This window comes from Heterodontus francisci, chromosome 3, assembly GCF_036365525.1.
Source record: "Heterodontus francisci isolate sHetFra1 chromosome 3, sHetFra1.hap1, whole genome shotgun sequence".
In the NCBI taxonomy this organism is placed as follows: Eukaryota; Metazoa; Chordata; class Chondrichthyes; order Heterodontiformes; family Heterodontidae; genus Heterodontus; species Heterodontus francisci.
Window position 1 is genome coordinate 83,648,930 of NC_090373.1, and position 27,542 is coordinate 83,676,471.

At 42.1% G+C, this 27,542-nt stretch overlaps 1 protein-coding gene across 6 annotated transcripts in view; it reads right to left on the reverse strand.

The window, feature by feature from the left end:
* asxl2 (ASXL transcriptional regulator 2) overlaps window positions 1–27,162 on the reverse strand; it is a 444,313-nt gene extending 417,151 nt beyond the window's left edge. For 2 of the 6 annotated variants that reach the window (XM_068024020.1, XM_068024011.1), the window contains exon 1: window positions 27,026–27,162. In XM_068024020.1, coding sequence (XP_067880121.1) covers window positions 27,026–27,150 — 125 coding nt within the window. In that variant the 5' untranslated portion in view covers window positions 27,151–27,162. Of the gene's footprint in view, window positions 1–26,485; window positions 26,915–27,025 lie in introns of those variants that run through there. The other 4 variants (XM_068024028.1, XM_068024055.1, XM_068024034.1 and 1 more) reach the window with 3 other exon arrangements.
* Between the last annotated feature and the right edge of the window lie 380 nt (window positions 27,163–27,542).

The following is a 27,542-nucleotide window of genomic DNA, read 5'->3' on the forward strand; positions in this document are numbered from 1 at the left end:
CCCCCCCTCCTCCCCAACCTGTCAAGACTGAGGCACACATTATTTTGCCACATGAACATTAAAAAAATAGAAATTGCAAGCACTTGACTAGAAAGACATTTGCATAGTACCAGACAATGTGGAAACAAAGGGAACCAGTCCCTACCCACACCCCACCACACTCCAATACACAGAAGAGACCTGGTCAAACCAGTCGGTCACGTGACCACCTGCTGGCCAACTAGGGGAGTTTTAAACTGGAAAAGCAGATTTTGAAATCAGAACGCCATGTGCTCATGGATTGAGAACATCTCTCCTGTCTGCCTGCCTCCACCTCTTTCCCATGGAACTGTATCTTGTGAAAACACGTGAAACTCAAAGAGAGAAAGATTTCCTACGTGAACAAGGGTTTAAGACGACTACTGGGCCCCAACAAAACGCAAGACCTTATCTTCAATCAAGGACTAGAGCGAGCTCGAGAAACAGTAACAAGATATTGCCTCAAATTGTTCTACTTATCTTTTCTTCTGCTCTTTTCTGTCCCTATTTGCATGTGTGTATCACGTGTGCATGCTAGCATGGGCACGTCGTGTATCTGCAGGCGTTAACCGTATTAGAGTTTAAGATTTCATAAGTTTCATCTTTCTGCTTTAAACCAAAGAAAGCCTGTGTGCGGTCATTTCTTTGCCTTATAATTGGAAACTGTGAACAAGGATTCACAAAAAGGGGAGCTCAAAATACAATGTGTTTAAAATTAAACCCTGTTACAATAAGACCAGGTAAAGACAGCAAAAGACCCCTTGACACCTTTCTCACCTGGTCATACCATTGGACATACAAAAGGCGTTTGATAAAGCACTACATATTAGGCTTGTTACATGCATAGGGAAAGCAGCTACCACCTTTGGCCAACTCGTGATAAATACATGGGATAACAACAAGCTGACCCTTAGGACCAAGCTGATGGTTTATAAGGCCTGTGTTCTCAGCACCTTGCTGTGTGGCTGTGAAACATGGGCGACTTACAGCTACCAGGAAAAGAAGCTCAATAATACCATCTTCTCTGTCTGCGGCACATTATGGGTATATCCTGGCAGGACGAAATCACAAATGCGGCAGTCCTCTCAAAGGCAGAGCTCCTTGCATTGGCGCTAATCAAACAGCAGCGGCTTCGTCCACAGAATGAAAGATGGTCGCATACCCAAGGACCTTCTGTATGGTGAAGTAGCCGGGGCCAGACGACACATGGGGTGCACAAAGCTCCGCTTCAAGGATGCTTGCAAGCGTGTCGTGAAGGCCCTAAATTTTGATTATCGCATCTGAGAGTCACTAGCTGGTGAAAGGGGGAAATGGTGACACATCCTGTGGACTGTGTGCACTACCATGAGGCACAGTTATTAGAGCAGCTTGGCAACAGGCACCGTCATAAACAACAACTCACAGCATCACCCGGCAGCATCACGTGCAGCACTTGTGGCAGAACCTGCCTCTCAAAGACTGGCCTTCACAGCCATCAGCAAAGGTGCACCAAGACAGGACACCCCAACTAAATGGATTGTTTGCTGCGTGTCCATCATCTTTCGTAGATGGAAGGATGCCAACCTCAACCTCTTCATTAGGCTCGTTAGCAAAATTGAAGCCCATGGGATAAAAGGGACAGAATCAGCATAGATGCAAAATTTGCTATGGCATAGAAAACAGAGTTGTGGTGAATGGCTGTTTCTAGGAGTGAAAGAAGGCATACAGCGGTGGCTCCCAAGGTTCAGTACTAGGACCACTGCTGTTTTAATATACATTTTTGAGTTGGATTTAGGGGTACAGGGCACAATGTTGAAATTTGCAGACGACATAACACTTGGAAGTGCAGTGAACAGTAAACAAGATAGTGACAGAGTTCAAGAGGACACAGGTAGGCTGGTGGAATGGGCAGACATGTGGCAGATGAAATTCAATGGAGAAAAGTGCAAAGTGGTAGGAAGAAAGAGGAGCAGCCATACATATTAAATCGTACAATTTTAAAGGGGGTGCAAGAACAGAAGGACCTAGGGGTATTTGTGCACAAATCATTGAAGGTGGCAAGACAGGTTAACAAAGCAGTTCATAAAGCATATGAAATCCTGGGCATTATAAATAGATGCACAGAATACAAAAGACAGGAAGTTATGCTGAACCTATTATAAAACACTAGTTCAGCCCCAGCTGGAGTACTGTCTCCAATTCTGGGAAACACACTTTAGGAAGGACGTGAAGGCTTTGGAGAGGGTACAGAAGAGATTTACTGCAATGGTTCCAAGGACGAGGGATTACTGTTAAGTGGATAGACTGGAGAAGCTGGGTTGTTTTCTTTACAACAGAGAAGGTCAAGAAGAGATTTGATAGAGATGTTAAAATCATGAAGGCTTTAGATTGAGTAAATAAAGAGAAACTGTTTCCAATGGCTGAAGAGTCGCTAACAAGACGGCACAGATTTAAAGTGACTGGCAAAAGAAGTGGAGGCAACATGAGGAAAAACTTTTATTACACACTGATTGGTTAGGATTTGGAATGCACTACCTGATAGGATGGTGGATACAGATTCAACAGTAGCCTCAAAAGGGGATTGGATGAAAGCTTGAAGGAGAAAAAATTGCAGGGATATGGGGAAAGGGCGGGTGTGTGGGCTGACTGGATTGCTCCTCGAAACACATGGCGCAGCCTCAATGGGCCAAATGACCTCCTTCTGTTTTGTACTGTTCTATGATTTTGGAAGCAAAGACTGTCATATCTCCCAAAAAATCTTGCAGACCTCCATGGAGTGTTTTTAACTCAGTACATCCTCACATCCTTCACTTAGTTCCCTTAGTTTGAAAGTATAATACAGGGACTTGTTACAAATAGGAGTTTGGAAACAAGGCGAAGTGTTGAATTTTTATCATAGTGTATAAAAAGCAATGTTTCCTTGTCAACTCTGCAATCAAATATTCAAAAGTAATGTTGAAATAAAAAAGTTACAAGGCCGATCTGTTTCAAACAAATAACCATGCAATAGTCACAAATACTTTCTGTAGTTCATTCCCAAGTGTAACCAGAAACCATGGAGTTTTCCCACCATCTAGCACTTACCACTTACGAGTTGATCACCCATGGCATTGCACATGGGGTGTTGCAACCAAGTGTATCCTTCAGCTGAATTTTTTTAAAATTCGTTCTTGGGATGTGAGCATCACTGACGAGGCAGCATTTGTTGCCCATCCCTAATTACCCTCGAGAAGGTGGTGGTGAGCCAACTTCTTGAACCATTGCAATCCATCTTATGTAGGTACACCCACAATGCTGTTAAGAATGTTTTGATCCAGCGACAGCGAAGGAATGGCAATATAGTTCCAAGTCAGGATGGTGTGTGACTTGGAGGGGTACTTGCAGGTGGTGGTGTTCCCACGCATCTGCCGCTCTTGTCCTTCTAAACAGTAAAGGTCGCAGGTTTGGAAGGTGCTGTTGAAGAACCCTTGGTGAGTTGCTGCAATGTATCTTGTAGATGATACACACTGCTGCTACTATGCAGCGGTAGTAGAGGGAATGAATGGGGAGCCAATCAAGCGACCTGCTTTGCCCTGGATGGTGTCGAGCTTCTTGAGTGTTGTTGGAGCTGCACCCATCCAGGCAAGTGGAGAGTATTCCATCACACTCCTGACTTATGCCTTGTAGATGGTGGAAAGGGAATCAGGAGGTGAGTTCCTCACCGCAAAATTCCCAGCCTCTGGCCTGCTCTTATAGCAACAATATTTATGTGGCTGATCCATTTAAGTTTCTGGTCAATGGTAACGCCCAGGATGTTGGCGATTGGGGCGGGGTGGGGGAGGGAAAGAGTAGGAGGGAACTGCTGTTGAATGTCAAGGGGAGATGATTAGATTCTCTCTTGTTTGAAGTGGTCATTGCCTGGCACTTGTGTGGCACAAATGTAACTTGCCACTTATCAGCCCAAGCCTGAATGTTATCCAGGTCTTGCTGCATACGGACACAGACTGCTTCAGTATCCGAGGAGCTCGAGGGCAAGGAACAATTGGGTCAGAGTACATAGATCTAACATTTTAAAGTCATATATTATGTCCCTACTTTTATGTAATGCTTTAAATTGATATGTTTTACAACAAAATAGCAAAATTTAAGGCAATTTGGGAAGCAGAGTTAATTGCGTGGGGATTTCTCTGCAGTATAAGCTGAGGAGCTGGGAGATGAAGAAAAAAGGTGCTGCAGTGCTAAAGCTGGAAGAATGGTACAATGACAGCATTAGTTGATATAGGCAGTTTCCATCTAAATCACTAAATGATGAGGAACAGGAGCAATTCAGCCCGACCTGCCTGTGCTGGCTCTTTGAAAGATCAATCCAATTAATTCCATTCCTCTACTCTTTCCCCATAGCCCTGTAAATATATTCTGATTCCCTTTGTAAAGGTACATAAATATGAAAAAAACTGACCAAAACAAATTCATGCAGGTTGGGGGGTTGGCAGGGTGGTGTACCTCTGAAGTTGTTCGCCCGCTTGTCTGCTGTATCTTTGGCAGTATTTAGATCTAATAAGCCAAATTTTTCACTAGTTTTCACTGAACAGATGAATATACATGGCTTGAAATAAAATCCAATCAGCTGAACCAAGGCCAATGGACCAGTAGAACAGCTCCGATGGAGCATGAGTGCTATCCAACACAAACACTTCAGGTGCAGGATATCTTTCAGTTAAACTGGAACTTTGCAGGCATATGTTGATGATTTTGTCATGATACAGGCAATAGTTTGCAAGTAAATTGAATTTTGCACTGAATAATGCTATTGCCACATTGCTGTACAATTAAAGAATGTCATAGTATTAGTCTGACTATTGACAAGCAGTGGGCATATTTGTGATGACTCTTGGGACAGGAACAGGGAGGCAAAGGGACAGGGAGACAAACGGACAGGGAGTAAAACGGACAGGGAGTAAAACGGACAGGGAGTAAAACGGACAGGGAGATCTGACCATCTATTATCATGGCAGGACAGTGATTTGCAGTTGGATGGAGGGAAAAGGTGAGGGTGTTCAGTCTGATTGTCGTCTTTCCTCACCCCTTCGGCTGGGATGATCAATGCTGGGGGACTGGAAAGTGGTTAGGTATTTGCCCTGCTCTGGTAAGACACGGACTGTGATCACCCGACAACATTCTATACGCAACTATGCCCACTTATGCAGTAAGGAGCCTATGTTTCTCCACAGTGAGGTGTGACGGAAACCCCACACGCCAAATGGAAAATATTAATTTCATTGTGTGGAACTTTGCCTGAGACTTTTATTGGACATTATATTACAAATAACTTTTAAAAAACAGAACACAGCAGCTAAAGATGGCCACGCAGGAATTTGAAAAGCAAAGGCCGACTGGAGACAGAGATGATTCCCCAGTCTAGCCAGAACAATGGGGGTGCTCTCTGATTAAATTACCTAGAATGGTTTTGTTAATGTTGATCACCAAAAGTCATCGACACCCATTGATTTTGAAAGATCCAAACCCCCTTACCAAGTATGTTTGAACAGCTTAAAAGAGGAACTTTGAATTTCAAAAAGCCCTTCCGGAAACTTCTATTTCAAACCCAAAGAGGTGGTCACATCACATTTTGGCCACACTGGAGATTTGTGAGTGAAAACAGCACCTCTCTCTCTCTCTCTCCCTCTCCAGCAAAGTCCCAGGGAAGCCTCAGATGCAGCTAAGCCGCAAGTCTACAGATTCTCACAGTCAATGACAAAGAGGACATGAATAAAGCCCCTCTTCTTTCTTCCGGAACCAGAGAAGCAAGCCTGAATTGTGCACATGGCCCAGTGAGGACTTCAGGACTTTAATTTCAACTAAAGACACCAAGACTCAGTATTTAAGTTCCATTTATTACGGATTTCACTTCAACATCCCAACTCTGTTTTCCCAATGTATCTATTTGTGTGTGTGTGTGTGTCTCTCTCTCTCTCTCTCTCGTCTGAGTATGAATGCGGATACGTCGCGTATTTTAGTAATTTTAACCGGTTTAGAGTGATAAGGTTAATAAACTTACATCTTTCTTGTTTAAATTCAAGGAAACCTGTCTAATTGGTTCATTTGCAATTATAATTAGAGGTACAGTGAGCAGGGGCTCACTGAGGTGGTAAGTTAAATGACTGTTAAAAGAATAAACCCTGTTACAGTCAAACCAGAGAAGGGGCGAAAGGGGAGCCTGAGACCCCTTCCTCACCTGGTTGTAACAAAGGTGATGCATTTTCTGACTGTCAGTCATGAGCATCATACTGCTCTTCACAGGGCTTTTACCCAGTATTTCTAGCAGACAACGTACCGAGAGTTTTAAAAAGTTCTATCACAACATCAAACATTTTTCTAACTCCAGACCTGTGGCAACTATCGCTGCTGCTTTATGGTTCTGATGCCTCTGCTTTTATATTAAAGGCTCAAAATGGAGAACTACCAAATGCTGCATAATATGCTTGCAATTTGATCAGATACACAATCTTTCCAACTGTTATGCAAAAGAGGATTTCAGGTGAAATATTCTATTGCAGATATTAATCAAATTTCCTTCTTATCTCTTGCATTCCTTTGTAGAAAGGTGCTGCTTTGAATTATCTTTGTGCTGATCCTTCAGGAGTAACAAAAAAGTCAGGAAAAGGAAAGAACATAATCAAGCCTTATGAATAATATTAATGAGAAAAAAGCAGAAACTGATGGAAATGCATATCAGATCAGTTATCTAAGTCAAAAGGATAGATGAGTGTCTCGGGCTGGGACTTTCAAAACTGGAAAATGAAAGGTACATAAGCATTTAATTAGAATCAGAAAGAAGAAAGTGGAAGGAAAAACTTGGAGAAGTAGCATCGTAGAATTATTGTTAAATGATGTAAAAGATCATCTGAGCCAGATAATGGAAAGCAACTTGAAAGAAAGCAGTGAGGAGGTCCACACAAGGAAAAAACAAAAAAACAATGAAGGAAAGCTAGGTCATGCCAGAAAGTAGAATTGAAAACGTTGGTCAAACACAAGCGGGCTTGCAGGTTCCAAAAAGAGGAAAAACAGAACCATAGTGAAAGTGCAGCACTCCCATCAGCACTGGATACTATGAAGTGTCTCTACTCCAAATGTCGACCTGCCTCCTCTTCCCCGCACCAACAGATCCAACCCACATCCATAGCTTCCCTGTTACAAAGAAACTGGCGGATGCAGATTCAGATCTTGAGTTAATAAAGTCAATGCTCAGACCAGAAGACTCCGACTGTCAGCTGTTCAGTGTGGAATCCAGCTCATTTTCCAGCTTCCCACAAGCAGCGAACTACAGTGTGTTGTCCGCTTGGCAACATGTTAATAAAGCCTGAGCCTCATAATGGCTAGTCTCAAGTCAACAATGCACAGCCAGCGAGTGTGTCCATTATCCACCTCCATTTAAAATCAGCCGTACCATCTCAGAAGCTTGCATTAAGCTTCGTGGGAGTGTAAAAACAGAGCGTGGGAATGGGAAGGGGTTGATAAAGTGATCACACTTGCAGATAAAATGCAAGTGGTTGGCCCAGTGATCATCTAATCTGTGTTTGGTTCTCCCATAGTAAAGGAGATCGCCCCATGAATGGCAAATACAGTAGACCAGATTGGAGGATGTGCATGTTAACTTCTGTCACACACAGATGAATGTACCAATGTTCCAGGCCCTAGACTATGGTGTGGACAGAGGTAAATGGGCAAATGGTACATTTCTAGTGATTCCATGGAAAAGTGCTCGAAATTTCTTTCATACTATACTGCTTTCCATTGCCTGACTAAAGCTGGTAGAAGAGTTAGCCACGGTGTCAGAGAGGGATAATAAAAACAAGAAATGCTGGAACCACTCAGCAGGTCTGGCAGCATCTGGCAGCATCGGAACCGGGTTCCGAAGAAGGGTCACTGACCCGAAACGTTAACTCTGCTTCTCTTTCCACAGATGCTGCCAGACCTGCTGAGTGATTCCAGCATTTCTTGTTTTTATTTCAGATTTCCAGCATCCGCAGTATTTTGCTTTTATTTTTGTGTCAGAGAGGGAACAGTCCTTCCTGAAAGCAGCCAGGGAATGGAAAGGTATGTTTGAGGTAGGGTCAGGTGACAGCAGTGGGGGAAAGATAATCTGGTGAATGTTCAGGTGAAGTACAAGGGGGATCATGCCATAAGAGGAAGGGGAAGAGATTTCAATCGAAACACAGAATTAATTTGGATAACAACATGCTGGTTATTCTGCAAACCTGATTGATATTTTCCCAATGTTATAATTTGTTGCAGCAATAAGAAAAACAAAAATTCAATTTGATGAATTTGTCCTTGACTACATTCCACATATAAAGATTAAACAGCTATATATTAGAAAATGGTACAAATGCTGATCACATACCCTGCCCCATAAACAGTAGAAGATCCTTACTGGAGTATTATTTGGCCAAAGAAAAACATACTCTGCAGTCACTACCAGATATTCTGCATATAAACACCACACAAAAGCACCAAAGGGCTAAGGCCAACAACGAGAAAATAATAAAAATGCCACAGTGGCACTTGGCATTCTGGGTTCCTTGTGGCCATGCTCCATCTGTTTAAATCAAAATTCTGTACAAAAACAACAACTTGCATTTATATAATTTATTAACACAGTGAAAAGTCCCAAGGAGCTTTACAGAGGCGTTCAGACAAAATTTGACAAGGAACCAAACAAGAAGATATTTGGACAGGTGGCCAAAAACCTAGTCGAAGAGCTGGTTTTGAGGAGCGACTTAAAGGAAAGAGAGGTAGAGAGGCAGAGAGAGCTGTAAGGGAATTCTGGAGCTTAGGGTCTAGAGAATCAATGGTGGAGTGCTGAAAGTTGGGCATGCACAGGAGTCCAGAATTGGAGGAGGGTGGAAATCTTGGAGGGTTGTAAGCAATGTACCAGTTTATGTGAGACCATGAAAGTCTCAGCTTTAATACAAGATATGTGGTGAATTAGATCATCTCTGCAGGATACAACAGTTCGTTTCACCACTGCAAGGCTGGTGACCAAGATAGAGTTCCTGCTTCTGATCACCCATCAAGTGGCCCTTGCTGGAAAGAGCTCGAGTGTGGATCTTGGGCAAGGATAGGATGATGTCTGGCTGTGAAGCGCCCCCCCAGCCCACCCTCAAAACTCCACTCCTTCCATCATCGAATAATTCACTGAGCCACAATATTTCATCAGTAACAGTCATCCAGGCATGATAACAGACAGCTATAATGAAGGTGGGGCCATGCAAAGTATTAACAGGATATTTGGTCGAACAAGCCCGTGCCAGTGTTTATGCTCCACACGAGCCTCCCCCACACCTTAATTCAACTAACTCCATCAATATATCCTTTTATTATAGTCTCCCTCATGTACTTATCTGGTTTCCCCTTGAAAGCATTTAAGCTATTCACCTCAATTACTCCCAGTGGTAGCGAGTTCCACATTCTAACCACTCTCTCAGTAAAGAAGTTTCTCCTGAATTCCCAATTGGATTTATTGGTCACTATTTTATATTTATGGCCCCTAGTTCTGGTCTTGCCCACAGTGAAAACGTCTTCTCTGCATCTACTCTATCAAACCCTTTCATAATCTGGAAAACCTTTTACCGGGTCATCCTTCAGTCTTCACTTTTCTGGAGAAAAGAGCCTCAGCCTGTTCAATCTTGCCTGATAGGTGGAACCTCTCAGTTCTGGTATCATTCTAGTAAATCTTTTATGCACCTTCTGCTATTCCACTTGTTTTTTATAGTATGGAGACCAGAACTGTTCACATTACTCCAAGTGTGGTCTAACCCAAGGCTCTATCCCTCGAGAGTTAAACCCCAGTGCTTGGTTTGTTTTTATGGGTCTATGAACCCAAATCGCTTTTAGTGATTTGTGTATCTGTACCTCTACTTCATTTAGGCACTTATTTTCCAAGGAGTTTGCAGCCTCCTTAGTCTTTCTACCAAAATGTATTACCTAGCACATATCTATATTAAAGTCCATTTGCCAATAGCACACACAATCTGTAAGTTTATTAATATCTTCCTGTATTTTGTCACAGTCCTCCTCTGCATTAACTACACTCCCAATTTTGTGTCATCTGCAAATTTTGAAATTGTGCCTCTGATTCCCAAGTCCAAATCATTTATGTAAATGGTGAGCAACAGTGGTCCCAGACTGATCATTGTAGAACACCACTTCCTTCCATTTGCCAATGTGAGTAACTACCTTTAACCCCTACTCTCTGTTTCCTGTTTTCACAGAATCACAGAATTGTTGCAGCGCAGAAGGAGGCCATTCGGCCCATCGTGTCCACACTGGCTCTCTAAAAGAGCAATTCCCTCAGTCCCATTCCCCTGCCTTCTCCCCATAACCCTGCACTTTCTTCCTTTTCATATAACAGTCTAATTCCCTTTTGAATGCTTCAATTGAACCTTCCTCCACCACTTTCTCAGGCAGTGCATTCCAGACCTTAACCACTTGCTGCGTGAAAAAGTTCTTCCACATGTGACTTTTGCTTCTCTTGCCAAATACTTTAAATCTGTGCCCTCTCGTTCTCGATCCTTTCACGAGTGTGAAGTTTCTCTCCATCTACTCTGTCCAGACCCCTCATTTTTTGGAATACCTCTATCAAATCACCTCTCAGCCTTCTCTTCTCCAAGGAAAACAGTCCTAACTTTTCCAATCTATCTTCATAACTGAAATTTCTCATTGCTGGAACCATTCTCGTGAATCTCTTCTGTACTCTCTCCAATGCCCTCAACTCTTTCCTAAAGTGCGGCACCCAGAATTAGATGCAATACTTCAGCTGAGGCCGAACTAGTGTCTTGTACAAGTTCAACATAACTTCCTTGCTCTTGTACTCTTTGCCTCTATTAATAAAGCCCAGGATACTGTATGCTTTATTAACTGCTCTCTCAACCTGTCCTGCCACCTTTCATGACTTTTGCACAAATTCATCTAGGTCCCTCTGCTCCTGCTTCCCCTTTAGAATTGTACCCTTTATTCTATATTGTCTCTCCATGTTCTTCCTACCAAAAAGAATCACCTCACATTTCTCTGCCTTGAACTTCACCTGCCACCTGTCTGCCCATTCCACCAACTTGCCTAGGTCCTTTTGAAGTTTTACACTACCCTCCTCAAAGCTCACTATGCTCCCAAGTTTCGCATCATCCGCAAACTTTGTAATTGTGCCCTGTACACCAAGGTTTAGGTCATTAATATATCAGAAAAAGCAAGGGTCCCAACACTGACCCATGGTGAACTCCATTACAAACCTTCCTCCAGCCCGAAAAACATCCATTAACCACTACTCTTTGTTTCTTTTCACTCAGCCATTTTCGTATCCATGTTGCTACTGTCCCTTTTATTCCATGAGCTCCAAGTTTGCTCACAAGTCTGTTGTGTGGAACTGTATCAAATGCCTTTTGAAAGTCCATGGACACATCAACAGCATTGCCCTCATCAACCCTTTCTGTTACCTTCTCAAAAAACTCCAGCAAGTTAGTTAAACACGATTTTCTCCTAAGAAATCCATACTGGCTTTCCTTAACTAACTCGCATTTGTCCATGTGACTATTGATTTTGTCCCACGAGAAGTTTTCCCACCATCGAAGTTAAACTGACTGGCCTGTCATTGCTGGGCTTATCTTTACACCCTTTTTTGAACAAGGGTGTAATGTTTGCTATTCTCCAGTCCTCTGGCTCCACCCCTGAGTCTAAGGAAGACTGAAAAATTATGGCCAGTGCCTCCCCGATTTCCACCCTCACTTCCCAGCTTACTATCCATTCTGCAACTTATCCCTGACCTCACCACCTGTCCTGACCTTAGTCATTAGACTGCTATGCTGTACCTTATCGAAGGCCTTTTGGAAAACCAAATATATTACGTCTACTTCATTACCCTTACCTACAGTTTCAGTTACTTCTTCATAGAATTGGTCAATCATGACGTTCTCTTTTGGAATCTGTGCTGACTACTCATATTTTCAGTTTCCAGATGTTAGAATCATAGAATTTTTGTATTACATCTTTGATTAAGGATCCCTTTATCTTTCCTGTCACCGACATTAAGCTACCTAATCGACAGTTCTCTGAACTTCTTCTATGTCCCTTTTTATATACGGGAATCACAATAGCTGTTTGCTAGTCCTCCAGCACAACTCCATTTTCTAATGAATTTTTATGTAAATGTGATAGTGCCTCTACTACCTCCAGAACAAGGATTTATCCTTTTTAAATCTTGTTACGTTATCAATTATCTCCCCCATTCTATGTTAAATGTCTTCATATCATTTTGATCTCTTCTCTAATGTCATGTCCAGCATGATAATCTTCCTGGTTAATACCAAATTATTTATTATTTCTGCCATTTCGCTGTCATTACATAAGAGCATAAGAAATAGGAGCAGGAGTAGGCCATTCGGCCCCTCAAGCCTGCTCCGCCATTCAATAAGATCATGGCTGATCTGCGCCAGACCTCAACTCCTCTTTCGTGCCAACTCCTCATAGCCCTCAACTCCCCAAGATTTCAAAAATCTATCTACCTCCTCTTTAAATACTTTCAGTGATCTCGCCTCCACAACTCTCTGGGGTAGAGAATTCCAGACATTCACTACTCTCTGAGAGAAGAAATACCTTCGCATAACCGTTTTAAATGAGTGTTCCCTTATTCTGTAACAATGTCCCCTAGTTCGAAATTCCTCCACTAGTGGAAACATCTTCTCAACATCTACCCTGTCAAGCCCCCTCAGAATCTTGTACCTTTCAATAAGATCACCCTCATTCTTCGAAACTCCAATGAATAAAGGCCTAACCTGTTTAGCTGTTCTTGATAAGTCAAACCCTTCATCCCAGGAATCAGCCTAGTGAATCTCTTCTGAACTGCCTCCAATGCTAGTATATCCTTTCTTAAATACAGGGGCCAAAACTGTACACAGTACTCCAGGTGCGGCCTCACCAACACCCTGTACAGTTGTAACAAGACTTTCCTATTTTTAAACTCTAACCCCCTAGCAATAAAGGCCAAAATTCCATTTGCCTTCTTAATTGCTTGCCGCACCTGCATGCTAACCTTTTGTGTTTCATTCACAAGAACACCCAGATCCCTCTGTGCTGCACTTTTTTGGAGTCTCTCTCCATTTAAATAATAGTCTGCCTTTTGATTCTTCCTACCAAAGTGCACAACCTCATACTTTCCTACATTAAACTCCATCTGCCAAGTTTTTGCCCACTCACTCAACCTATCTATATCCCCTTGCAGATTCCTTATGTCCTTATCACAACATGCCATCCCACCTATTTTTGTATCAACAGCAAATGTGGATTTATTACACTCCGCCCCTTCCTCCAAGTCATAAATATAGCTAGTAGGTAATTGAGGCCCTAGGACTGATCTTTATGGCACCCCACTAGTTACGTCTTTCCAACCTGATAAAGACCCATTAATCCTGACTCTCTGTCCTCTGTGAGTTAACCAATCCTCAATCCTCTAGCATTTTCCCAACGATCAATGTTAGGCTGACTGGCCTGTAGTTTCCTGCTTTTTGTCTCCCTCCCTTCTTGAACAGGGGTGTCACATTAGCAGTTTTCCAATCTGCTGGGACCCTCCCGGAATCCAATGAGTTCTGGAATATTTCGAACAACGCCTCCACTATCTCTGCAGCCACTTCCTTTAAAAATTACTGATGAGTTTATTGTGTGTATACTTTAATGGCTCGATCCCTATGTTGTTTTTTCCTTAGTGAATTGTGTCTGTAGAGTACGATTTATTTTTATATTTCTTGATAATTTAGTTTTGTAGTTTTTCTTTACCTTCCTGATTTTTTTAAACTTCTTCCCTAACCTTTTCATGTTACCTTTTGTGATCCACTCCTTTGTTGTTTGTGTACTTAGTGCATGTCGTTTTCATTAGTTTCAGTTTTGTCCTTATTTCTTTATTCATCCATGGTGTATCATCCCTAGTTAGTTTTTGTTGTTTAGTGGGATATATTTCTCCGAGACTCTCGATCACCATTTTAAAAGTTTATCGGTGCTATTCTGTTTCGATGGTTGTCAATAAATTTTCCAATTTATTTTTCCTAGTTCCATTCTCATACCCTTACAATCAGCTTTTTCCAATTTATTACTTTGGTCTTTGTCTTACTTATGTCCCTCTCAATCTTTACCTTAAATGTTGTGATTACTATTTAGCAGCTGTTCCCCTACACTTACTTCTCTTACCTGTTCGTGTTTGTTTCCTATTTTTAAATCCAGCAATGCTCCCTCTCTTATTGGCCATTTTACGTTCTGAGTAAGAAAGGTATAAGAAATGTAAAAACTCTATTCACTGTACCCCTTTTGCTACCTCCTTGTCAGTTTATATGGGGTAGTTAAAATCTCCCATGGTTTTATTCTATGTTATTTACTCATTTCACATATTTGCTTAAATACTTCATCTTCCAACTTTTTTCCACTAACAGGTGGTTTGTAGTATACCCCCTATTAGCATGATCAATCACTTCGCATTTTTTATTTCAATCCATATGGATTACGTTTCTAACCTTCTGTTCGTTATGTCCCTATTCTTCTACTGCCATTATGTTATCTCTAATTAGTACAGCAACCCCACCTCCTTCTTCCTTTCTGATCCATTCTGATTATGTTATAACCTACACTATTTAGTTGCCAGTTCTGTTCTTCATGTAGCCACGTTTCAGTTATTCCAATTACATCTGGTTTCTCACTACAGATTTTTGCCTCCAGCTTCCGTTTTATTTTGGATGTTAAGTAAATGAGCTAAAGAGAACATAATAAGCAGCATACATCTTTGTATAACATATTTCAATGTTAATATGAAATAGCATAAAAGTAATATAATTCTGCCAAATGACCAGCAAAGTGCAATGGAGGATCCCCTATGTTTGCAGCCATGCTGTGACAGAACATGGGTTTGTAACTGCAAGTTTCAAGTTCAGGCTTGATACTGTGAAGGATTGTCAAACGAACATAGGCACTCTCAAGCCAACAGCTGGATTCAGAGTGGAAAGGTCCTGTTGCAGATGACCCACTTTCTTGGCCAAGGATGGTCCATGCACAGGGAGATCCAAGAAAGGGAAAAAGAAACATAGTTTAAGAAAGTGCCCCAAAAACAAAAAAAAAAACTATACATGTATCCATGAAAGAAGTTAATGTGAATGGAAAACTAAGGAGATCTGGGGGTCCTGATTGACAATAAACTGTAGCGATCAACAATTTTCAATGGCAGTAAGTAAAGCAAATCAGTTTTTGGGATGTAATGAAAGGTCAATATTGAGTCAAATTAATGACGTAATCCTGACACTTTCTAAATCATTGGTTCAACCACACTTAGAATGCTATGTACCGTTCTGGTCACTGCAGCACAAAAGGGATATTACAGCTACTCAAAAGGTTACAGAAGAAAGCAATCAAATTGATATAAAAGCAAAATACTGCGGATGCTGCAAATCTGAAATAAAAACAAGAAATGCTGGAACCACTCAGCAGGTCTGGCAGCATCTGTGAAAAGAGAAGCAGAGTTAACGTTTCGGGTCAGTGACCCTTCATTGGAATCAATCAAATTGATTATGGGGGTGGAGGGATTGGATGATGAGCAGTATTATGTAAATTGGCCGTATCCTCACTAAGAAGTAACATAATTGCTGTTTTTAGGATTCTGAAAGGACTAGATAACGTAGATCAGGACAAGCTATTTCATCTTGGCCAAGCATAGAACCAGAGAACAAAACCGGTGCTTGAAGGGTAAATTCAAAGCGAATCGGCAGAAACAATATTTCACTGAATGAGTGGCTAATTAGTGAAACAGGCTGCCTGGGAGATGGTGGAAGCAGTCAGAATTGGCACGTGTCAGATGTAGCATCCTTGGGAGGAAGGAAAGAGGCAACTATGGTTTGCAAAGCCCTCCACCACCGGAGGTTTCCTTGTACCCTAGCTGCGTCTGTTACAGACTTTGTTTTATTCTTTCACGGGATGTGGGCATTGCTGACTAGCCCAGCATTTATTGCCCATCCTTAATTGCCCTTAAGGTGGTGGTGGTGAGCCACCTTCTTGAACCGCTGTGGTCCATGTGTGGTAGGTACACCCACATGCTGTTAGGAAGGGAGTTCCAGGATTTTGACCCAGCGACAGTGAAGGAACGGTGATATAGTTCCAAGTCAGGATGGTGTGTGGCTTGGAGGGGAACTTGCAGGTGGTGGTAGTCCCATGCATATGTCGACCTTGTCCTTCTTGGTGGTAGAGGTCGCACGTTTGCAAGGTGCTGTCAAAGAAGCCTTGGTGCGTTGCTGCAGTGCATCTTGTAGATGGTGCACACTGCTACCACTGTGCGTTGCTGGTTAGAGGGAGTGAATGTTGAAGGTAGTGGATGGGGTGCTGATCAAGTGGGCTGCTTTGTCCTGGATGGTGTCGAGCTTCTTGAGTGTTGTTGGAGCTGCACCCATCCAGGCAAGTGGAGAGTATTCCATCACACTTCTGACTTGTGCCTTGTAGATGGTGGACAGGCATTGGGGTAGTCAGGAAGTGAGTTAGTCGCCTCAGAATTCCCAGCCTCTGACCTGCTTTTGTAGCCACAGTATTTATATGGCTGGTCCAGTTCAGTTTCCAGTCAATGGTAACTTTTAGGATGTTGATAGTGGGGGATTCAGCAATCGTAATGCCATTGAATGTCAAGGGGAGATGGTTAGAATCTCTCTTGTTGAAGATGGTCATTGCCTGGCAATTATGTGGCACGAATGTAACTTGCCACTTATCAGCCCAAGCCTGAATGTTGTCCAGGTCTTGCTGCATATGGACACCGACTGCTTCAGTATCTGAGGAGTCGCGCATGGTGTTGAACATTGTGCAATCATCAGCGAACATCCCCACTTCTGACCTTATGATGGAGGGAAGGTCATTGATGAAGCAGCTGAAGATGGTTGGGCCTAGGACACTACCCTGAGGAACTCCTGCATTGATGTCCTGGGACTGAGATGATTGACTGCCAACAACCACAAACATCTTCCTTTGTGCTAGGTATGACTCCAACCAGTGGATAGTTTTCCCCCTGATTTCCATTGTCTCCAGTTTTGCTCGGGCTCCTTGATGCCAAACTCGGTCAAATCCTGTCTTGATGTCAAGAGCAGTCACTCTCACCTCACCTCTTGAGTTCAGCTCTTTTGTCCATGTTTTGACAACGGCTGTAATGAGGTCAGGAGCTGAGTGGTCCTGACAGAACCCAAACGGAGCATCAGTGAGTAGGTTATTGCTGAGTAAGCACCACTTGATAGCAATGTTGACGACCCATTCTATCACTTTGCTGATGATCGAGAGTGGACTGATGAGGCAGTAATTGGCTGGGTTGGATTTATCCTGCTTTTTGTGTACAGGACACACCTGGGCAATTTTCCACATTGCCAGGTAGATGCCAGTGTTGTAGCTGTACTGGAACAACTTGGCTAGGAGCGTAGAGGCATGTCCAGTTCTGGAGCACAAGTCTTCGGTACTACTGCCGGGATGTTGTCAGAGCCCATAGCCTTTTTAGTATCCAATGCCTTCAGCCGTGTTTTGATATTATGTGGAGTTAATTGAACTGGCTGAAGACTGGCATCTGTGATGCTGGGGACTTCAGGAGGCCGAGATGGATTATCCACTTGGCACTTCTGGCTGAAGATGATTGCAAATGCTTCAGCATTGTGCTGGGCTCCCCCATCACTGAAGATGGGGATATTTGTGGTACCTCCTCCTCCAGTTATTTGTTTAATGGTACATAATTCAGGACTGCAGAGCTTATATCTGTTCTGTTAGTTGTCAGATTGCTCAGCTCTGTCTATTGCATGCTGCTTCCGCTGTTTGGCATGCATGCAGTCTTGTGTTGTAGCTTCATTATGTTGACATTCATTTTGAGGTATGCCTGGAGCTGATCCTGGCATGCCCTCCTGCACTCTTCATTGAACCAAGGTTGATCCTCCAGCTTGATGGTAATGGTAGAGTGGGGGATATGCCGGGCCATGAGGTTACAGATTGTAGTTGAATACAGTTCTGCTGTTACTGATGACCCACAGCGCCTCATGGATGCCCAGTTTTGAGTTGCTAGATCGCTTTGAAATCTATCCCATTTAGCATGGTGACAGTGCCACACAATAAGATGGACGGTATCCTCAGTGTGAAGACGGGATTTAGTCTCCATAAGGACTGTGCGGTGGTCACTCCTACCAATACTGTCATGGACAGTTGCACCTGCGGCAGGTAGATTGGTGAGGATGAGGGCAAGTAGGTTTTTCCATCTTGTTGGCTCCCTCACTGCCTGCCACAGACCCAGTTTAGCAGCTATGTCCTTTAGGATTTGGCCAGCTTGGTCAGTGGTGGTGCTACTGAGCCACTCTTGGTGATGGACATTGAAGTCAGTACATTCTGTGCCCTTGCCAACCTTAATACTTCTTCCAAGTGGTGTCCAACATGGAGGAGTACTGATTCATCAGCAGGAGGTTTCTGTGCCCATGATGCCATGAGACTTCATGGAGTCCAGAGTCAATGCTGAGGACTCAGAACAACTCCCTCCCGACTGTATACTGCCACCTCTGGTCGGTCTGTCCTGTCGCTGGGACGGAACATACAGAGAGATGGCGGTGTCTGGAACATTGTCAGGTATGATTCCATGAATATGACAATGTCAGGCCATTGCTTCACTAATCTGTGGGACAGCTCTCCCAATTTTGGCACAAATCCCCAGATGGTACTATGGAGGACTTTGCAGGGTCGTTTCCAGTGCCTAGGTCGATGACGATTAGTCACTCCGGTTTCATTCTTTTCTCCAGTGGTTTGGTAAAATTGAGTGGCTTGCTGGCCATTTCAGAGGGCTGTGGGTCTGGAGTCACATGTCGGCCAGACCAGGTAGGGACGACAGGACTAAAGGGCATTAGTGAATTAGATGGGTTTTTACGACAATCGACAATGTTTTCATGGTCTGAGACTAGTGTTTTAATTCAAAATGTACTAATTGCATGTAAATTATAACCTGTGTCCCCACAGCATTAGCCAGAGCCTCTGAAATGCTAGTCCAGGTACATTACACTATGCCACCACCTCACCACTGATTAGGGGGCTGATAGAGATTGGTTTCCATGATTAGGCAACAATTCCATTCACATTGCATCATGTGACCACCAAGATGATAGGAGGCGATCTAAGTGGACCTTGGTCTTTTTCTTTGTCTAGCAATTCCTATGTTCTATTTCGTCCTGTCAAATTTGGGATGGATACAAGTTGTGACCAGTTCTAAAATTTCAAAACTATTTATTAGGATGCAGGCCACCTAAACTAAGCCAGGCTGTCTGAATCATTTGGGTATAAAATTAAAGTACTCAATGGCTGAGACAAATATATATGCAGTCTAGGCAAAAACAATACAACTATACAGCAAACCAGTTCTGTTCAATTCAGCCTTGGGAAAAAAGCTCAGATGATTGCAGACTTTAAATCACCCATTCCATATAAAAAATAATTTAACACAATGATAACAGCCATGATAAGCTGATGAGGTATTACAAAATAAGATTAAAGAAACAATGAGTAACCCCACAGGGAAGGTGATGCAAGCCAACATACATTTGTATCCAGCAGCCAATGTGGCAAATTGTTTAACCATTTTTCACTCCCTTGGTCAAGGAATTCTTCCTAATATTGGTTTTAAATTTACTTATCACTAACTTAACATTTATATCCTACTCTCCTGACATGATTTGAACTAATGTTCTGGGTTTACCTTACCATTGAAAATTGTAGTATAAGGATGTAAAGGGTTAATACCGAAGACAGTGAGAGACCCCCCCCCCCCCTCCACTGTACGAGCGATGATGTAACAGTCACATGAGATCGGCTTGAGAAGAAGGTATAGCAGCACGAAGGATGCTAGCTTAGGTGGCTTGCTGAGAGTGCATATAGTAACCGTAAATAATAAAGAGCTGTTAGTTAACCTTTACCAGAGTCTAAAACTTTCTCTAGAACACCCTACAATGCTACTAATACAAATCCAACAACCCAACATGGTGGCAATGGTAAACAGTGGTGATCGTGAACAGAAGAATTTGAAGATCTCCTTACCTTTGGAAGAAACACTAGGTGAACAACAGAGAAGTTTAAAGACAAATACTGGCCCGGTACAGTAAGAAAACTACTTAGCTACAGAAGAGGCTGTGGACAGCTCTGCAGCTGTGGTGAGTCAGAGCAGTGAAATACAGGCTGCACCACAGAACAGAGCATGGCTACCTGCAAGTAAAATCCAGCGAGTGATTCACAATACCGACAGTCAGGGATCATGTTAAAAGCCTTTGAAAAGCTTGGGGCATTGTGCTCAGAAAGTTAAAAAAAAAAGCAGGGAAAAACTCAATCCTTCACTCAGGCTGAACGCAAGAGCGAAGAGCGGGAAACTCTCAAAAAGCACAGGAACTCCTGAGAAGTGCGGGAAACCACCAAAAACAGCAGGGACCCTCCATTAAGGCAAGCAAACCTGAAAAAACTGAATTTTTCAAAGAAAGGGGAAAACCCTAGAAAAGTCTATTAAAACAGCAGAGAATTCTCAAAAACAGCTGGGGACCTCCATTAAAGTAACCAAGCCTGAAAAAAACAAACAAGCAGAATTTCTTAAAGGGGAACACCCTAAGAAGTCTAATAAAAACAATATGGATCTAAAATTGGGAATGCCTGAGAGTTTCCAGAATCAAGAGGGACCCAATCCGATTCAAAAAGGTTCCGAAGGTTTAAAATTGCTTCTCAACTCCATACAAAATCTGAAGTGGAACAAGTGAACACCTTTCTATATTCAGTAGGGGCAATTGAGGATGACGTAATTATCCAACAAGGGATCGACGAGGCTACAGATAAATTTGAAGAGGTACACCAAGGCTTTGATAAATATTTTAATCACCCTATCAATATCTCGGAAAGAGCTAAATTCAATAAGCAGGCGCAGATGATTGGCGAATCTGTAGACTCCTATATTAGTGATCTGTACAGATTAGCAGAAGGTTGCGTATACGGCGAATTAAAGGCCAAACTAATCAGAGACAGGATAGTCATCAGCATAGTGGATGAATCCTCGTCAGACCTGCTGCAATCCAAGGAAGACTTTACACTGGAAAAAGCCATTCAAATTGTAAGACTGGCTGAAGTTCACTAACAGAATAGGGACATCCGATGAGCTGAAGTCATGCCGTGGATGAGAAGGAGTCCTTGTCCATCCAACTGGTTAAGCCAAAGCCAGGCAAACACTTTGAGGAACAGAAAAAACACACAGGTGAGAAGGCACATGAAATAGGAAAACCTTGCCAACGTTGTAGAGCCAAGAAGACCCACAGATGAGAGCAGTGCCCAGCAAGTAAAGCTGAATGGTTTAACTGTGGAAAAATTGGACACTGTGGGAAGATGTGCCACAGCAAAATTTCTGCGCTTAAAGGTACAAAGCAGAAGACCTTCACGCAAACAGCAGTGAATCAAGTACAGCAATACCCACAAGAGAAAGAAACAGGAGAGTTCTTTGGAGAAATCAGTAATCCAGACCAAGATTTCTGGACAGCACACATCTACATGAATGGTCACCTCACGAACTGTAAGCTTGACACAGGTGCTAGCATCATGGTATTGTCTGACCAGGAGCCTTGGGTGAAGAGACATTACCTGCAACCAACAGATATACAGTTGCATGGGACAGACAGGAAACAATTGTGAGTAAAAGGCAAACTCCAAGCAACTCTTCAGCATAAAGGAAGACAGCTGGTAGAGACCTTATATTTCATACACAATCAAGAATGTTCTTTACTTAGCAGGAATGCATGCTTGGAACTGCAGTTGATTGAAAAGGTAGCCAAAGTCAAGCAACAAAGGTACACAATTCCTTCCAATTGTCAGGCGATGGGTTATCGAGGGCAACCGTAGATCATCCATCACCAGAATAGCACGAACGCTGTTGACTACCCAACTAGACCTTGGCAAAGGATAGGCATGGATTTATTCATGTTTGATGGGAAGTCATATATCATCATTATCGACTACTTTTCCAAGTGGATAGAAGTCTAACGATTACTTTCTATGACCACCAAGATAGTTTTCAGAATTCTTACAGACATCTTCACAACACATGGGATCCCAGATGAAATATTATCAGACAAAGGACCACAGTTTGCCGTGAATTTGGGCTTTCAGCATCTTACGAGCTCACCTAGGTTTCCACAGTTCAATGGCAAGGCAGAACGAGGTGCGAGAATCATAAAATCTTTACTCAAGAAAAATGAAGATCTTCGTACCTCACTGCTGTGCGGATTATCACCAGCAGAATTACTAATGGGAAGGAGGTTAAGAACACAGCTTCCAGCATTGCCTCAACAATTAATGCCTGGATTGAAGACTCAAGACTACAAGAAAGTTTGAGAAAGATAAAACTCCTACAGAAGGGAACAAACCTGGAATTACAATAAGAGATTTCGAGCGAGAAGATTACCCAAATTAAACAATGGTCAAAAAAGTTTGGATACGTGACCTGGAACGAGAAGATACAATAATCCATGAACAGGAGGACTATCAGCGATTGATGAACAAATGAAGGAAACATACAAAGGAACTGGAGAAATATCATTCCTGTTCCACAAAAGCAACAGCCAGTAAGTCATCTGCAAGATCCAGATGAAGATGAACAAACCAAAAACCAACAAAATATTACAGCACCATCTGCGATTCCTCAGATACTGAAACAAAAAACCAAGTCAGCAACCCAGACTTCCTACGAAGACAAATGATCATTCCAGACAGATTACAACCAGATTGGAAAGCGTTGTCAAAGATCCGATGAGACTGAATCTGTAAAGTCAGAGACTTGGGGGGAGACAGAGTAGTAGAGAAGTCATAAATGTATATATGTTTGGAAAAATGTTGGATAAAGACTTGGGGAGAGATGTAGTATGAGGATGTAAAGGGTTAATACCGAAGACAGTGACAGACACCTCTCCCAGTGTACAAGCAATGATGTAACAGTCACATGAGATAGGCTTGAGAAGAAGGTGGTATAGCAGCACGAAGGATGCTAGCTTAGATGGCATGTGGAGAGTGTATATAGTAACTGTAAATAATAGAGATGTCCGTTAACATTTACCAGAGTCTAAGACTTTCTTTAGAATACCCTACAATGATATTACTACAAATCCAACAACACAAATATTTTGCCTCCAGGAGACCTCTTTGTTGGCTGCCTACTTTATTGAATGTACAACTTGAGTTTCTCCAATCTTCCTACACAACTCTTGGGTAAGACTTGTTGATCTTTTCCACGCCCTCCCAATGCTTATATCTTTTTTTAATGGCATAACAATATTTATAGAACAGAGTATTCTAAGTGTGATAAAAGCAAAATACTGTGGATGCTGGAAATCTGAAATAAAAACAGAAAGTGCTGGAAATACTCAGCAGGTCTGGCAGCATCTGTGGAGAAAGAAGCAGGGTTAACGTTTCAGGTCTGTGACCTTTCATCAGAACCCACACCACTTTCTGTTTGTATTCTAAGTGTGGTCTGATTAATATATTGTAAAGCCTATTATAACCTCTTATATATTCCAACTAAATTTTTTTATTTCATTGCTACCTTGTCCAGACATTTAAAGTAATGAGTTGGACGTCACTTCAATTCAACTCCTGTTCAATGTACACTTGCAATGCATGTTTTTTCGTGAACAATCTACAATATTTCACATTTATCAGTGTTATTTGTCTTCCAATTGCCAGTCAATATAAATCCTTCAATACTCTACACTGTTAATTAATTTTACAATAGCTTTATTACTAATGCATGTGTATCAGAATTCATTTTAGAATTCTGTGCAAGAAATATGAAAACAAATATAAAATTTTGAATTCCCTATTATAAATACTGTTTAATGTGGGATATAGATTATGCTGCAGATCTAGTCAGATGCATCCTACAAAACCATCACCAAATAAATGTTCCAAGTAAGCAATCTACCAATAAATCCTCATGAGATTTGGATTCATTAGAGCTAATTTTATAAATACAAATAGAAGGGATGTGCACTTATTTCAGAAAAGAACTGCTGCAATGCTTTTGAAGCATTAAGTAATGGTTATATGTTTATCCTAGCAGATGCTATTATGTAGTCAAAAGAAAAACCACAAGAAAAGCACTCATTCAAGTTCATTACAGCATTCCTTAGTTGATTTTATTTTTGGATACTTAAGACAAAATTTACCTTGGTTTCAGCACAGTTACCAGCAAATCAAAGTGTTCATATTCTCACCCCAAAGAAACCTCATTGAACTCTAACTCACTGTATCAAAATCTGCTCAGCTAATTTTACAAGTTAAATAAAGTCACATTAGATTTTTAATCTAAGAAAATCATTGCAGTAAAGCTTGGCAAATTTAAAACGTGCTGTGCATGCACATAGGCCAACATGGGAAGCGTCAAATACAGATTAACCATGACTGATGATCTTACTGAAATGTATTGAAACTGCTGCACAGTTAAATGGTTAAAAAATAGGGTCTGGCTCAATATCCCTGGCCCAGTTGGCTTCACTGTGCACACATTAAAGAAATAAATACTAGTTGATCTATATCATTCTTTTACTTCATTCCAGCATTGGGCTTGTACAGCCACTGCTCCAGCTCCAGGACAACTTTGTTCCCATATAATAAAAGCAAAATGCTGCAGATGCTGGAAATCTGAAATAAAAACAAGAAATATTGGAAATGCTCAGCAGGTCTGGCAGCTTCTGTGGAAAGAGAAGTTGAGTTCTGATGAAGGGTCACTGATCTGAAACGTTAACTCTGCTTCTCTCTCCACAGATGCTGCCAGACCTGCTAAGTATTTCCAGTGTTTCTTGTTTTAATTTCAACTTTGTTCCCAGATACTTTATCATTCCTGACATCCTCAAGGAGGAGACAAGTACCTGGCTGGACATCAATCAGGCCTCATCAGATGTGACTGATTCAGTCCAATTGATGCAATCAACACTACAACACCCACCATAGCTGCAACCACCAGGGGCAGATGAGGACCAATATGCTCCTCCTTTGCAGTTTCTTTTGGTATGAGTTATGTACCACCCAACTCTTTCTATGTGATTGCAAATCTGAGCACCATGGACTAACCCAACTACTGCAGGGCAAATATGCAGTATACAACTATAAATATGTATTGAAAATATTAGGTCTGCATGCACTTCCTGTCAACTGTTTTTTTCCATTATGAATTCCCATGTGTGCATTTATAATAGAAATTGCTTATGTAAACATGTCATGCTGTACTTATACCTCCTGCCAGTGGAGGCACTTCAGTGCCAGCACTGATAGGCAAATGCAATTGTAGCATGACAAATTTACATAGGCATCCATTACAAATGGGTGAACTGAACAATTCATAATGGAAACATGATGAGGGCAGAATGCGTGACTTTAAAATGAGAACTGAAATATGTCCCTGCCCAATTATCCCCGCTCTCGAACCCTATTTCCCCAGAAGACTATAGTTGGTCTTAACTCCCCACATGCAACAACAGGGAGATCCACTAACTTTATGTATTAGTGACTGTTGATACAGGAATTACAGTGAATATATGTTACAGTTCAGATCTCAAAAATTAAAATTAAGCACAGGCACTGACGGCCAGCAATAGAAACTGAAAGGAACACACATTGCGCACATCCCCTTAGTACTGTACTAGCAACCACAGTGCAGAGGAGTGGCCTGCTAGAATACCTCAATCTGTTCCCACGTTGTCTGTCAAGTGTATCTTTTGCTCTGTGGTATCATTAGGTCCCAGTCTCTGCTCTGTTACCCAGTGACGTCAATAACAAAACAGTGTCATTATGTTCCTGTAGGAGACATTATGTTCCTGTAGGAGACAGGTCTCCAGCAGATCAGGATTACTGCTTCAATCCAACCACATGATACATGCTACCTACATGTATACACAAGGTTTTTTATATTCATCCAAAGCATGCAATCTATTAAAAAGGCTGCCATTCTTAGAGAAATGATAATGATTAACATTTTTAACTAAAATTTCATTTTGCACACCCCTATAACAGCATTATATTTTACGAACCTCACGAAAGAAGGCCATGAAAAGCTCACTAGGATCCATTAATCCTTTTTGCTGGCTAGCATTTTATTTTGCACGACAGATAATGCAAAAGGTGTTGTGTAACAACAAAAAAAGGAAACTACGAACTTAAAAGTGACAGCTCAAAACCAGGTAGCTGCACCATTAGCCTCTGCAACAACAGTCAGTTGATTTTTTTTTTAAATAACAACTTCCCGGCCTAAGGGAGGCCCTGACAGTAAATGATTGCAGTAGTTTCTCTTGTAGGAGTAGGTCATGAACTCGTACACACACCCACGCTCGTACACGCCGTCATGTTACAAAGTTTTTTTATTTCTACAAAACAAAAAGCAGAAAAAATCTAACACTGCAATTGATTTTTTGTTGCTTTTTTTTACCGTTCGTGCTGCCTCCGCCCAGGTTCGTCCTTTCTTTTTCTTCTGTTTCTCCTTCATGTCGGAAAGGCTGACAGTTGCTGAAGGTTATGGAGACTTTGTGCGGAGTGGGGGTGGAGAGCTGAGTAATGCAGCGCCAGCGCTCGCTCAGTCAGTCAGTCTGTCTGTCTGTCTGTGTGAGTGACAGCCCGGGCTTTCAGGCTGCTGCTGCCATATTGCTGCTGGCTTACTGTACAAAACCCTCACATGATGCTGAGCCCGCCCAGACACACAACCAGAGTGCAAACACGTCATATACAGTAAGACAGGAAATCACATCACTCACACTCCAGCAGCTACAGCCACTGAGCGTGGAGAATGCACACTCAGCACCAGGCAGCAACAACTGCATTCACTCTCCCTTTCCCTTTCCAATATTTCTCCAAGATCAGAAGCGCAGTTTGTTGCCTGCCTGCCCTTTTGCATCTCTAACCCGCCCCTTCGACACGATTCCTCAGGAGAGCTTCAGTGCGTCATGTACAGTAATACAGGAAGTCACCTCACCTCATAGGCATGACACTGCATCCAAGGAACAGGGAAGGACTTTGCAATGGAAAGAACAGCAGCACTCCGGGATAGAGCTGCTCCGAGTGGTGGTTGCAGCTATTTTCTTTTACATTTTCACGCATCTACAATTCAAGCCCGAGGCAGTTGGAAAAACAGTTGAGCCTAATTGGGCTGGTCTGTAATCTTCTTACACACATACATTCGAGCCACTCCCACCACCCACTTCTGTTCAAGGACCTGGCAGCAAATTTAAAATTGTGCACAATTCTTCCAGATGCAGCCACCCCCTGTACACACTCTTCATGTGTACCGTTATGCATAATCTTTGAGGAATTCAGCATCCCAAAAAAGTTTTGTTTAATATAGTGCATTCTGGTTCATTATAGAATGCATTTAAAATTCTTTGATTGAAAAAGTCTGAGTAAAATTAAGTGGTATTAGTCACTGCTGTACATTGAATCTGGCATTCACCATGATATAAGCAAAAGGTGTTTTGTGCTTTTGGGCAGGGGTG